At 39.7% G+C, this 14079-nt stretch overlaps 1 protein-coding gene and 1 pseudogene across 1 annotated transcript; both read right to left on the bottom strand.

Annotated features, from left to right (window-relative positions):
* Positions 1 to 1923: 1923 nt before the first annotated feature.
* LOC110289037 lies at positions 1924 to 2419 on the bottom strand (annotated as a pseudogene).
* A 3898-nt stretch (positions 2420 to 6317) lies between these two features.
* Positions 6318 to 13369, bottom strand: LOC110289038 (tripartite motif-containing protein 30A-like). Its single transcript, XM_021155245.1, has 6 exons — positions 13283 to 13369; positions 12433 to 12663; positions 9347 to 9369; positions 7875 to 7975; positions 7581 to 7607; positions 6318 to 7331 (listed from the first exon to the last, which is right to left on the bottom strand). Exons 1-6 carry the CDS (start codon positions 13346 to 13348, stop codon positions 6733 to 6735), a joined length of 1047 nt encoding a protein of 348 aa, XP_021010904.1. The 5' UTR covers positions 13349 to 13369; the 3' UTR covers positions 6318 to 6732.
* Positions 13370 to 14079: the final 710 nt, after the last annotated feature.

Below are 14079 nucleotides of genomic sequence, written 5' to 3'. Positions count from 1 at the left end.
AGAAAGAAAGAAAGAAAGAAAGAAAGAAAGGAAGAAAGGAAGGAAGAAAGGAAGGAAGAAAGAAAGATAGTAGTTAAAAAAGAAAATCGGTTGTGTGAGGGAACAATGGAAAAGCTTTTTTCTTCCATGTCCTTAATAGAAGCTGCCAGCAGGTGTGGCCCAGATTAAAGGTGGATCTTCCTGCTTCAAAAGATCCAGATGAAGAGTGATTCTTCTCACTTCAAATTATAAGAATTAAGAAAAGAAATTCCATCACAGATGTACCCCTGCTTGGTTGACAACTAAGATATACAGATACAGAGCCCAGGACCCCAATAGAAGAGCTAGGGGAATGACTTGTGGACCTGAAGGGGATTGCAGCTCCGTGGGAAGAACAATTTGCAACTAAGTGAACCACCCAGAGTTGCCAAGGACTAAGCCATCAACCACAGAAGGATCCATGGCTCCAGATACATAGGTAGCAGAGAATGGTATTATCTGACATCCATGGGAGGTGGCCCTTGGTCTTGTGGAGGCTTGATGCCCCAGCATGGGGGATGCTAGAGCCATGAGGCAGGAGGGGGTGAGTGGTAGAAGAGCTACCACAGTAACTATAATTAAAGACACATTTGGAGAAAGAATCCTCAAAACATTTCTGTTCCATAGTGTCTTAACATACATCAAATGCACAAGGCTTCTGCTGCTCCAACCTTGATATAAAAATTATTCAATTAGTAATTTTTAAAAAGCAGTGATACAAAATACATTCAGTAAGTAATTTAAAACAGTAGCATCATCTCTGGTTAAGATGTTGGTGGTTTCTGGAGGTACAAAAAATGTAAGGCCAGCTTGACCAACCACAGAGTAAACGAGAAAGCAAAAGGAGAGGAGAAACAACAGGTAGAAAAAAAAGGTAATTCCTGAGTTGTGAAGTAGAAAGTTCATGGGCCCAGAGAATAAAGGAGCAGTATCCTTGCAATAACCTGGCAGTACAGGGCTTAACATAAAGTATTAAATGGAAAAAACAAAAAAAACAAAAACAGAACAAAACAAACAAACAAAGCAAGTCACAAGCAGGGATTCTAAAGCCTGATAGAGAAACACAATAGACTTCTTTTTTAACTAATTAATTAACCAATTAATTAATTAATTACTTTTTATTAGATATTTTCTTTATATACATTTTAAATGCTATCCTGAAAGTTCCCTATACCCTCCCTCTGCCCTGCTCCCCTACCCACCCACTCCCAACTTCTTGGCCCTGGCATTCCCCTGTACTGGGGCATATAAAGTTTGCAATACCAAGGGGCCTCTCTTCCCAGTGATGGCCGACTAGGCCATCTTCTGCTACATATGCAGCTAGAGATAAGAGCTCTGGGGTTACTGGTTAGTTCATATTGTTGTTCCATCTATAGGGTTGCAGAACCCTCAGCTCCTTGGGTGCTTTTTCTAGCTTCTCCATTGGGGGCCCTGTGTTCCATCTTATAGATGACCACAACAGACTCCTACCAAATCCGTAGCAACGTGGAACTTTCATGTTTTGTAAATCAGTAAGTATGAGGGACACCGCCCTAAGTACCTGCAACTGCTAGTGCCCAGGCCACACCAAATAAAGGGACAGATCGGTTTCAGTTGTAGACAGCTGGTACCCAGAGTTCTTAGACACAGAATTCATTGTGTCCTGGAGTCCTCTAATCGCCAAGATAAGGAAACCTACTCAATTTAGTTCAACAAACAAAACACACCCAGAAACAATAGTCTAGAACACAGAAGTTGGGCCCAGAGATACACTTCCATTATATAGTCTAAAAAGAACTCCAAGAACCTAAGTAGGGTGTCTCTACCAGCAAACCAGATACCCACAGGGAAATTCAAAGCCACAAAGGCTTAAAACTTCTGAAGTTTACCTTTTCTAAGACCCTGAAAGTAACTTTGGAATAGTAACTAGAAACTAATGCAAAACAAAATGTAAAACAAAGTTCTCTTCTGATTTGAGCAGGCGACTGCAACAACCTTTAAGACCAAAAGAGCCAGTGAGTGCCTCATCCTGATGGGGCTTCTACTTGTGCTGGCATACTTGGTGACAGCCTTGTTGTCCTCAGACATGGTGTGCTCAGCCAGTTTTCCGGGCAGTAGAAGGCTCACTGTTATCTGGATCGCCAGTGATGTGATTGTAGACCCCTGGTTGTAATGTATCAGACAAGAAAGCTTCGTTTGCAATGCTCCCGAAGATGTAATTGATAAACAGATTCATGATGCCCATGGACTTCGACAATATGCCAGTGGTAGGGTGCATCTGCTTCAGCACTGTATACACATAGATGGAGTAGTTATCCTTGTGGCTGTACTTGTGCTTCTTTCCCTCTTTCTTTTGTGCTGTGGTGATAGCCTTTTCAGAACCTTTCTTTGGAGCTGGAGGGGATTTGTCCAACTCAGGCATGATTGAACTTGAACAGTGGCAATCTAGTAAGTAGAAAAAAAGCATTCCTTTTCTTTTTCTTTTTAAAAATTAATCAGTTTATTTGTTTAAATTTCAAATGATATCAATCTTACTGGTTACCATAAATCACCATCCCATCCCCCCTCTCAATCCACTTTGATTCTATGAGGTTACTCCTCCACCCACTCACCCCCTCCTGCCTCATGGCTCTAGCATCCCCCATGCTGGGGCATCAAGCCTCCACAAGACCAAGGGCCACCTCCCATGGATGTCAGATAATACCATTCTCTGCTACCTATGTATCTGGAGCCATGGATCCTTCTGTGGTTGATGGCTTAGTCCTTGGCAACTCTGGGTGGTTCACTTAGTTGCAAATTGTTCTTCCCACGGGGCTGCAATCCCCTTCAGGTCCACAAGTCATTCCCCTAGATCTTCTATTGGGGTCCTGGGCTCTGTATCTGTATCTGTATTACTCAGGTGCTGGTAGAACCTCTCAGGGAACAGCCATACCAGGCTCTTTTCAGCAAGTGCTTCTTGGTATCATTAATAGTGCAGGAGTTTGGCATCTGCAGTCGGAATGGATCCCTAGGTCGTGTGATCTCTGGATGGCCTTTCCTTCAGGCTCTGTTCCATTTTTTTGTCCCTGTCTTTTTTTTGGACAGGAATGTTTCTGTTTTAAAGATTTTGAAATGGGTAGGTGACCCCATCCTCAGCTAGGATCCATGTCTATATACTGAAGGTGATCTCTACAGGTTCTTTCTTCCCTTTGTTGGGTATTTAGGCTAACGTCATCCTTGTTGGGTCCTGGGAGCCTTTCCCTTACCTGACATCTGGGACTATCTTGTGGCTATTCTGTGTCCCCATCCCCCACAGCTACATACTTCTATTCAAATTCTTGACCTTCATTACTTATTTCCCTTCCAATACCTGATCCTGCCTTCTTTTTCCTCCTACTCCTTTCTCCCCCTAAGGTCTCTTTCTCCCTCTACCTCCTGTGATTATTTTGTTCCCCTGTCTATGTAGGATGGAAGCCTCTACTTTGGTGTTTCTTATTCTTAAGCTTCATGTGGTCTGTGAGTTGTTTAGTGGGTACTCTGAGCTTTTGGGCTAATATCCACTTATAAGTGAGTACATAGCATGTGTCTTCTTTTGTTCTGGGTTACCTTACTCAGGATGATATTTTCTAGTTCCACTCATTAGCCTTAGGAATTTAATGAAGTCATTGTTTTTAATAGCTAAGTCGTGTAAATGTACCCCATATTCTGTATCCATTCCTCTGTTGAGAGCCATCTGGGTTGTTTCTAGCTTTTGGCAGTTATAAATAAAGCTGCTATGAACATAGTGGAGCATGTAACCTTTTTATATGTTGGGCCATATTTTCAGTATATGCCCAGCAGTGGTATAGCTGGGTCCTCTGGTAGAACTATTTTCAACTTTCTTAGGAACCCCCAAATTGATTTCCAAAGTGGTTTGACCAGTTTGCAATACCCCCAGTAGTGGAGGAGTGTTTCTCTTTCTGCACATCCTTGTCAATGTCTGCTGTCACCTGTGCCTTTGACTATTCTGATTGGTGTGAGGTGGAATCTCAGGGTCATTTTGAGTTGAATTTCCCTGATGACTAAGCTCGGTGATGCTTTTGAATGGGCTGCTGTATACTCTGCCAGCATGTAATGCTAGAATTTGGATTGTACTTGCTGCCCTGTATGTGCCCCCCTCTTCTCCTCTCACATAGATAGCTGCTATAAGGGGATTGATTCCTCTATCTTACAGGAGCCATACTAACCTAAATGGGTCTCCCTGGGAGGTTGCCATGTCCTGTGTCACACGACTGCTTTGACTCTTGCCCTGATATCAGAGCCTTGCTGCACACTACTGCTGAGAACTCACCCTATGCTAAAAAGTAGAAGAAGAGTCTTACCTGTCTCCATGCTTTGCAGAGATCCCTTCATTCAGTCTCCTGTGGTGCTGGGACCTCACCTTCTCTGTGAGCCACAACTTAAGAAGTGTCCTTTCTGTGTCTGTCTGCTTATGTCAATATGAATCTTTAAATACACTCTGATTCCCCAGTAATCCTCACAGTGTCCTCTTGAACCTCCTTGCTTATCTAAAACCTAGCACATTCTCCTTTAACACTGTTGAGTTTTGGTCTGTTGCTATGTATTGTAAACTTTAACATAAAAGTAAAGCAAGCCACACCAAATCAAAACATGGTAATCCTGTGTAAACTCAGCCTGGCCTGCACTGAAATCTTCCTGTCTCTGTCTCCTGAGTGCTGGGATTGTATCAAAACCACCATGGCAACATCTGTTTGTCATTCCAATGATACTTTATTATGGTCCTATCAAAAGGGAGAAAAAACTTTACAGATACCATATTGGACATTCCTTATATGCTAGAAGCAATATGAGTTCCTAGAAACATTCTATTGTTTACATTTTACAACACAACAGAAGGTACGATTATGGTATCATTGTCATTATTATCATTCATTATAAAATAGAAAATCATAGACTTTAGCTTACTTGATAACAAATACAGCTAAACAAATACACTCTCAAAAAATAAGTGTGAAAACAACAACAATAAAAAAAACCTCCATAGATATCTACAACATATTAGAGTAGCCTTGGTGGCAGTTCATAGAACTTAACATCAAAACATGAGGAGAGCTATACTATAGTTTCCCCAGCCACACAGTGTCACATAGAGCATCCGTACTGTACATCTACCCAGTAATTAGCACAATCACCACCTACTGAATGTATACTCAATACATTATAAGTATTGAACTTCTTTTACTAAAAATTCCATAATCCTTTTAAATTTGTGTATGTATTTCAGCCTATTGTTCTATAGCATATTTGTACAGTGAGAGGATCATCTCTCAGAGCTGTCTGGCTCCTTCAGCCAAGAGGGTCTGAGTAAATTAACTCAGTTAATCACTCATAGAGGAAAGGCTTATGGAGCCTTCTAAAGATTTCAAATTTATTTTCCTACAATGACCTGCAATATAGATGTACTATTTATACCCAAACTGAAAAAAACAAACAAGAAAAATGAACCAAAAGAAAAAACCCAAGCAAACATAGGCTGGAAAAAAATGTTATTCAAGGTTGCACTGCTATGTGGAGAGGCAGGATTAGAACTTGGATACGCTAAACTCATGGTCATAGTGGATGTCATTTTAGATGTTTCCTTCTTAACTCTTTCATGAAATACAAGCATTGTGGTTAAACTGACCTTCTGCTAAGGCCCAGTCTTTAAAGAGAGACTCCTACATATAATTTCCTAATCTGCTAGCCACGCTGGAGAAGAACTTTCTCTCATCTTTTGTCAGTGACAGAAAGAATGTGGAGAAATGACAGAGCCTAGGCAAGTAACTCAGTGGTAGAGCAACTCATAAGCACTCATGAAGCCCTGGCTTCTATCTCTGTCACCACAAGAAGGGAGCTTGTCTACCATTGTGGACTTAGGTAGTTCTGTCTATAAGACCTGGAGTTTGCAAATGTTAAAGAATCAGGGGACTACAGGCTGATACTACAGAAAACTTTACTTCAGTTTCAATGTGCTTTTATATATGAATGTACAAAAGCATGCAGGAAGGTTGTTTGAGTTCAGAGAAACTTATAAATAGATACCAGTAAGAACATACTAAATATTCACAGAGGAAACATTTCTTACAGGTGTCTAAAGAGAGACCATATAAGCACAATTGTCTGGCACTATACTACAGAATATAACTCAGAAATCATGAAATCAAGGCATAAGCCCATATTCAGAACCAGTGTACATTGAGGCTGGCTTTCAGTATATCCTTACACAGGAATGGATTCTAAAGCTATGTTCAGACATCCAACAAAAATAAACATATCTTACAAATTGAATGCAGATGTTCTTTTTGCAGGACACACAAAATCACATCCAAAGCAATCCAGGGAACAAAATGTCCCTGAGGTTAAAGGCCCTCTTTCTTTTATTCTGCGGCTTCTCTTACAGGTCCCTAAGACATTGCTCACCATGAGTCATTCTTTTGACTGTTTTCCTACAGAGATGGTGTTAACAGAGGCTCAATTTCACTTCATGAGAGAACAACCATTTTCTTTGGGAATATGGGAAATAACCAATGACAGTAATCATCTTGTGAGCAGACAAGCAACTGGATCAAGGAAATGAATCCACAGTAGATTGTGGTTAGAAATGAAGGTCATTAAAATAAAGGGCCTAAGACAAAAAAAAAGTTAGAATGATGCAAGTGTGCTGTGGCACATAAGATAGACCAGACATGGGGGCACTGTATAGATATAGGTGAGGGTTTAGGAGGGTGGCCCGCATATAATCATAGGACCTGTACAATTCATAGGATTAAAATATGGATAGAGTGTAGGAGGGAAGAAGGGGTCATAGAACCTGTAGATGAGAGCTCCACAGTTAGAAACATCATAAAATGAGAGAGTGCAAGCTTCCCGATCCAGGAAAACTCCGACACGACTGGGACGACCAGACAGAGAGAGGGCTAAGACACTGGAATTGTGGGTGATAGAACACTCATCAAAGGCCTTGTATACAACCTTATACCTCATCCCTATAACCCAGTAGCCATATTTAGGCTGATACATTACATTTTGTTTATCATTGGAATTATGTTGCATTTTGAAGCTTATTTCATTCATTGAATGAAATTGAGGCTGAGCACACTTTCCATCATTTAATCCGAGGAGCCAGGCATCACTTCTAGACACGTCAACTTCCCAGTAATGCTTCCCTGAGGAAATAGCTGGGTATCCCAGTACACCCAAATGGTACGTCTCAGAAACTTGAATATTCTTCCTGTATTTACTCATATGTCCTATTTGTCTTTTGTTTATATTAATGACAATGCTTTCCTGGTTGTTTTCTTGTAGAGTCACACGAACTGCAGAAAAATGAGACATATACGTTTTGAGTCAGATGAAATACAAGGTACAGCCTTATTTGTAACTTAAGCAACAGAAGCATAAGAAGAAAGAGCAATGAAACATGGAGAAGCCTTGTTTAAAGTCAAGCAGAGGCAAATTTCTGTGCATAGTGGGAGAAGCAACATTAAACCTGAGACTTAACAGAGAAATAAGCTCTGGAATATATTGAGAGGAGAGGGTTTTATGGTGCTGTGGTTTTTCCTTACCCCAGTATTGCTGGAAATCCATGAGCCCTGAAATGATGAAAGTTCACAGCAGTAAATACAGTGAAAGATTCAACCCATTAAAGCCCATCCCTTGTCCATATGTGGTGAAGGTTTGGAAACTGTGATATAGTATGGGATGAGTGATGATTTCCAACCATATACAATGATGTCACAGGGACACAATATCTGTTCTTCTCGGTCCCTCTACCCATATTCAGAAACCTTACTTGCTTCTTTATGCAGTTTAAAAAACCTAGAATCATACATGGAGTTACAGAATTTTGCTGCCCTCACCTTGATACACTTGCAGCATGCCTTTCAGATCTGGAGCTTGGAACATTCTTCTTCTTTTTGGGGGGACCATTTTGGGCTGTTTCAGTCTCAAGGTCTGACTCCTAGGGATAAAAAAAAATGACTGCCACATCTCTAACTTTTACCTTTTGACCAATACTGACTCCCTGCCATTCTAACCATAGATGTCCTTGAACTATCCTGAGAATTCTGAGAATGAAGAGGGAATGGAAACTATTACCTGTAGAGATATGGGCTATAATTATGACCCTGCCCACTTACTTGCTGTGTAATGTTGGGAAAGCCTTATTCTCAAAAACATAGTGCCTTAACTTCATACTCAAACAACGCACTTCTTCCAGTTTCCCTCCTCCTCTCTAAGAACTCTTTTAAATATGAATTACTGAATTAAAAAAGTTAAACTGAAAAAAATCAAAGTGAAATAACAGAAAAATAATGTGTGGTATGGGAATGGTGTCACATGTTCTTAGAAGGCAGACCAGGATGATCAGTGAGTTCCAAAAAAGTCAGAGCTAAAAAAACAAAAAAACAAAAAAACAAAAAAACAAAAAAACAAAACCTGTTTGGAAAAAATAAAAAATATAAATGAGTAAATGGAAACATGGAAAAAAGAAAAGAAAAAAAGAAATGGAACAAAGGAAGATGGGTTTTCAAAAACTTGGTATAATAATCGTAGAGTGTGAGGAATCCTTTGAAGAAAGTCTTAGACTTCAAACATTTTGTCAATGAGGACACTGTCAACTGTCATCTGCTTGTTTACATTCTTTTGTTAAGATGACAAAATTTGGAAAAGGAGACAGGAACTACACTTAATCTGATATAAGCTCCACATGTTAGGATGGACCCTGATGCTGACAGCTAGGATGTGACACTTTACATACAAGGGCAAGGCTTCTCACAGTCTTGTGATGTATGCAGTCCACCTGTAGCCATTGTTTCACTGCCAAAATATTGTGCCCACAGAGACAAGTCTCTTTTTAAAAAAATCTAAATACAACCACAAAGGAAATCTGGATCTCCTCTATTCCCAGGAAAAATACACAAAATACTCAGAAAGTTTTCCACTATACAACTTTATGAACATTGCAGACACAGAGGATATACACTATCTATTTGTACTTGTCACCTGCAGATCCAGAGCTGGATACAAACACACAGTATGGACAGAATGATGCATTCACGAGGAGTCCAAAAGCATCTGTAGGCCCAGTCTCACTACTGACCTAGTCAATACATTTCCATGACCCAGTCCCCTTATAGAGAACCTAATCTGCTCTCAATAGTTACAAAATGTCCAGACCCTGCCTTTCCCCCTCCTCCTCTTTCCTCTTCCTAGAACTTCAGAATAGCATTATGTGTTAATTTTTCAAAACCCCAGAGATATTTATTCTAGTTGAATATCAAATAATTCTCACCACACAAAGGGCTATCCTTCCCTATCAGCCCAGACATACCTTCTCAGGACACAATTTACACCCTAGGGAGAAGGGAGAAAACACAGTTAATAACATGTTCTTCATGATCTTACAAATCCTGGTTATACTCTTATTGGCTGAAGAGACAAAGTCAAAAGAGAATTAAATCAGTCCCCTGCAGTTCCCCAAGATAGGATATAAATATAGGGCATGGTCTTTTATTTGGCTTATATGTAAATTAATAGACTCTTTCAGTCTTATGCTACCAGCCACTGGAAACCAAAGATAAAGAAACAGTACTTTGAGAGTTTACATAGGTTTTTATGTGCATACTGTTAAACAAATGAACATGTGACCTTTCTCGTGCTACATGTTATGTATCCACTATCTAACTGGAAACTCATATATGTGAGAAGCTGAATTCCAGATTCTTTTAATCATTTAACCATCCCTCCCCCTTCTGTTTTTCTTTTCTTTCTGAATTGTCCTGGCAGGAAAAAAGTTGATCTAAAGAGATATTCATGTCTCTCAACTTGACTATCAAATGTTGAAAGAAAGATTCCAAAGAAATGGGAATTTCTCCAGGATCTCATATTCAGAGAATGAAAACAGCTTTGTCCAGAGGAAGAGCTGTTCTCCACAAACTATTTCAAACAAGTAATGACTTGGCTGACCACCTTAAAGAGTGACACTGTGACACAGATCATGATGGGAGAATGATGGGACCACTCCTTGACTTGGACTACACATATGTGCATATTCTTGGCTCTTTATTTAAACTTTGATCTCACTTGAGGAACCTGAAGATGCACAGAGGGTGTTTTTTGAATCTCTTCCTCTCTTTTCAAAGTGCGGCCCCCATTAGTAAATCTCCCTTTTCTGCTATCCAATATCAAATAGGTACTTTTATATTGGCTTATTGAGGACAGATATTAAGACTTGACTGGCCAGGTCCTTTGTGATATGTTAAATAGTTACTGCAAATTGCCATTTTTTCCCCCTGGGTTAGAAATTTAACACTAAGCAAGCATGTTATGGATGTTTGGGTTCCACTGGAGTTTTTTTTTTGTGTGTGAATATATATATTCTTAAAGAACTATAACTTTCTTACTTCCTCCAGTTAAGAATTATCAGCCGAGAATGATGGTGCACGCCTTTAATGCCAGCACTCAGGAGGCAGAGGCAGGCGGATTTCTGAGTTTGAGGCCAGCCTGCTCTACAAAGTGAGTTCCAGGACAGCCAGGGCTATACAGAGAAACCCTGTCTTGAAAAACAAACAAACAAACAAACAAACAAAACAACAACAACAACAAAAAAGAATTACCAGTAACTCCTTCAGTGTGGTTGAGTTTCCTAAACAAGCCTACTTTCTATATTTGAATTTGGTGTGGTTTAGGCTTACACAGGTCTTGTATTTGGTGTCAAAACCAATTTTAGTTCATATGGGCTGCTGCTAAGCTGTGTCCAGAAGACAATATTTTCCTTGTAGTCATCTACTGCATCTGGCTGTTACACTCTTTCTGTCCATTCTTATGCAATTATCTCTGGGAATTTGAATTAGTGGTGCAGTATATATGTTCTATTTTGGGCTGGACATTCTGCATTCTCTTGCAATTTTTACAAAATTTGAGAGTTTTGAGTTTCATTCTGTAATGGTTCTTGCCTGTGACTCACTAAATAGAGCAAGATGGCCTTGAACTCACCTAAGATTAATTTGCTTCTGCATGCTAGCTGCTGGAGTAAAAGGGGTGGGCCAGCAGACCTCCAGCTTGGATAGAAAGCCTATATTTTCTTTTTATTACTGTGGACTTCTCATATATATTTTTCATTTCTGTATATTAGAAGCTCTGAAGTTAAGTGATCACAGGCTACCACATATGGATTTGTTTTATATAACATAAATAAACAAACTAGATTCCCTAGAAAAAGGAATTTTGTGAGAGAACTAATTATTCTAGATAGAAATGAATTCTGATGCACAAGTTTGTCCTCATGAAGAACTCAGTATGTCCATGTACACTGAATCATTAGTATAGTAGATAAAATAGAGGATCAATTGGAGAACTAATCAACAGATGGATGGATAAAAATTATATGATTAGTATATATATATTAAAATAGTAGGCATTTAAAAGCAAGAACTATTGTCATTTGGTAATTTTTCTGAACTCTGAGAATTTGTTATATGCATCCTGCTAGAAACAGAAAAAAGACCACTAAATGATATTATTGAAATATGTGTCATGTAAACATATTTCATCTCACCATGGTAAATATTGGTATTGTCAGGGGCTGGGGGGAAGAGAAAAATGTTCAGACTCATCAGTCAAGAGATAAAATTGCAGAATTATTAAGTGTGCTAGCTGTAGTTATTACATTAACTATGTCATTTTAGATATAGATGCATAATTCTATCTATTATGAATGTTTTCAATTATAATTAAAATAACACAATGGAAAAGAAGCAATAAAAGGAATATGAAAAATTTCTAGAACCAGCAAGGTCTACAAGATGATAATTCAGGTAAAAGAAACAAATTTCTACAAAGATATTCATCACCAGACTATGACTTTGAAATATATTATTTAAAAACATGATAGAGATCAAACAATACAAACTTTATACCCCAATAGATAAAGAAGACAGATTTCCTATCAACAATTGGTAGGCAGAGTCAAGGAAAACTCTCTGAGTTCTTGGATGGTACCCCCACCAACATTGTCTTGTTCCACAGGAATCAGAGGCAGTGGAATTATAAGTCTCAAACTGTCAGAAGGAGAAACAAACTCTACTAATTTCAATTTCTGGTGAAGTGACTAACTTGATAGTTGAGCGTGTGCTTCACATATGCATAGCAATAGACCAGTGTAAAAATACCCACGAGGCAAGAGATCTTCTTTCCAAGGTTTACCTTTAGTACTGATAAGTTATTGATAAACCATTAAAACACAATTACCACTTGGCATTCAAGCATGTAGTGATTTCCCCAGCTTCTGACCCTGATTCAGGAAAGACTACAGGAAGCGTTCCCTGTCATCATCATGGAAAACATAGCAGCAGAGAGGAAGGTCAGTGGCTTCCATATCCCCTGACTCTCAGACCCTGGGACCTTATGTAGTCTTACTTGCAGCATTTCCATAGTTGAGAGCTTCAACTGATGCTTCACATCTGAGATGAGGTCTCTCACCAACTCTGTCTGCTCCCTTAGCTCATTTTCAGACTCTTCCAGCTTTTCCATAACCTCTTCCTTCTCTTTCTTCAGCTCCTGCAGCTTCTCATTCTCCTTGGAGTCCAGGAGCTCTCTTAGTCCATTAAACTGTCTCTGAATGTTTTCTACATTGCTCTGTATTTGATTCTTCATCGGTAAGAAAAGAGAGAGGAATTCAGTTAGTCCAAATGGAAATAGGAGACAGAGAAATACGGCTGTGCGAGGGGAGCTTTCATAGGAAATTGAGCTTGGGAAAGGGAAGGGATTCTTAGGGAAGCAGTTTTTTACTTTTAATGTTTGTTCAGGACATTCCAAAACAAAGATCTTAGGTCATCTCTACCAAGGCCATGTGAGCCAAAGTGGGGTGACTGGATGAGGCTCAGTTTCTAAACAGTTGTCTAAGATACTTGTTCCTGTCTGCAATAGTTCTCATTCTACCTCTGAACCCTTAAGAGAAGCTAAACCCTAAGACTAGAACTGTAGCCTGTTCCCAAGCATATTTCCCAACAATGTGCGTTTCAGAAGCCACCACAGGAGTAGGACCCAGCAGCCATTCTGACCTAGCATCCTCCATGGTGCCAGCTCCTCATAGAGCCCAGCTCAGGTGTGATACACTGACTCTGCATCTCCAACCAGAGGAACCAGTAGGGAGGAGTATCAAAGCCTCTTGGCCTCATCAACTCCCAGGAAGTAAAGACCCCAGAGCTTCTTGCCCAGGTCCCTCTTGGGCGTCAGGCTGACTCCCTTAGAAATGGTCCCCACTTGCCTCCCAGTCAGCTCTCTGTTGCTGAAGATCATCCTGCCATTCATCACATCTTTTCTCATTTTCCATCAGCTTTTGCAGAGCTGCCTGCAGCTTCCCCTGTGAGAAAGGAATTATATCAGAGTCGGTATGATTAGTAGGACTGCTGTTCCTAAGCAAAGGCCAAGAAACGCTTCTGGAAAGATAAAACACTTAGGACTCTTCTCTTTTTAAAAATATTTTGTCAGTGGTCATGTACATAAAGTATATAAATCTTAATAGTCTATGGCTCAATTGATTTTAGTATTTTATACACACCACCCCCATATAGACAAAGACAGAAATCTCTCTAAGTCATTCATCCCACTCAGTAGAAACCTTTCACTTTGCTTCCAGCATCATAGAACCAGGACACTTTTGTTAGTTTTTTTTTTTATCATAAGTATACACATTCTTCATATGCCCTACAATTTCATATTTGACATCTGTACTTTGTGAAAAAAAAAAACTGAACTATGTTGTGTAGCTTTGACTTGCCTGTAGTTACTGTGTAGACTAGTATACTGCTGAAACTCAGAGGTCCATGAGTTGCAGCTGACAGGGCTCTGAGTGCAACAACATTGGCCACATGAACATTCTCTTTTCTTTTCTTTTCTTTTCTTTTCTTTTCTTTTCTTTTCTTTTCTTTTCTTTTCTTTTCTTTTCTTTCCCTTTCCCTTTCCCTTTCCCTTTCCCTTTCCCTTTTTCCCTTTCCCTTTCCCTCTTTCCCTTTCCCTCTCCCTCTCCCTCTCCCTCTCCCTCTCCCTCTCCCTCTCCCTCTC

The sequence above is a fragment of the Mus caroli genome, unplaced genomic scaffold (assembly GCF_900094665.2).
Source record: "Mus caroli unplaced genomic scaffold, CAROLI_EIJ_v1.1 scaffold_14573_1, whole genome shotgun sequence".
NCBI classification, from domain to species: domain Eukaryota; kingdom Metazoa; phylum Chordata; class Mammalia; order Rodentia; family Muridae; genus Mus; species Mus caroli.
The sequence above is the reverse complement of the archived record's forward strand: the minus strand, read 5'-3'. Positions and strand labels throughout refer to the sequence as shown.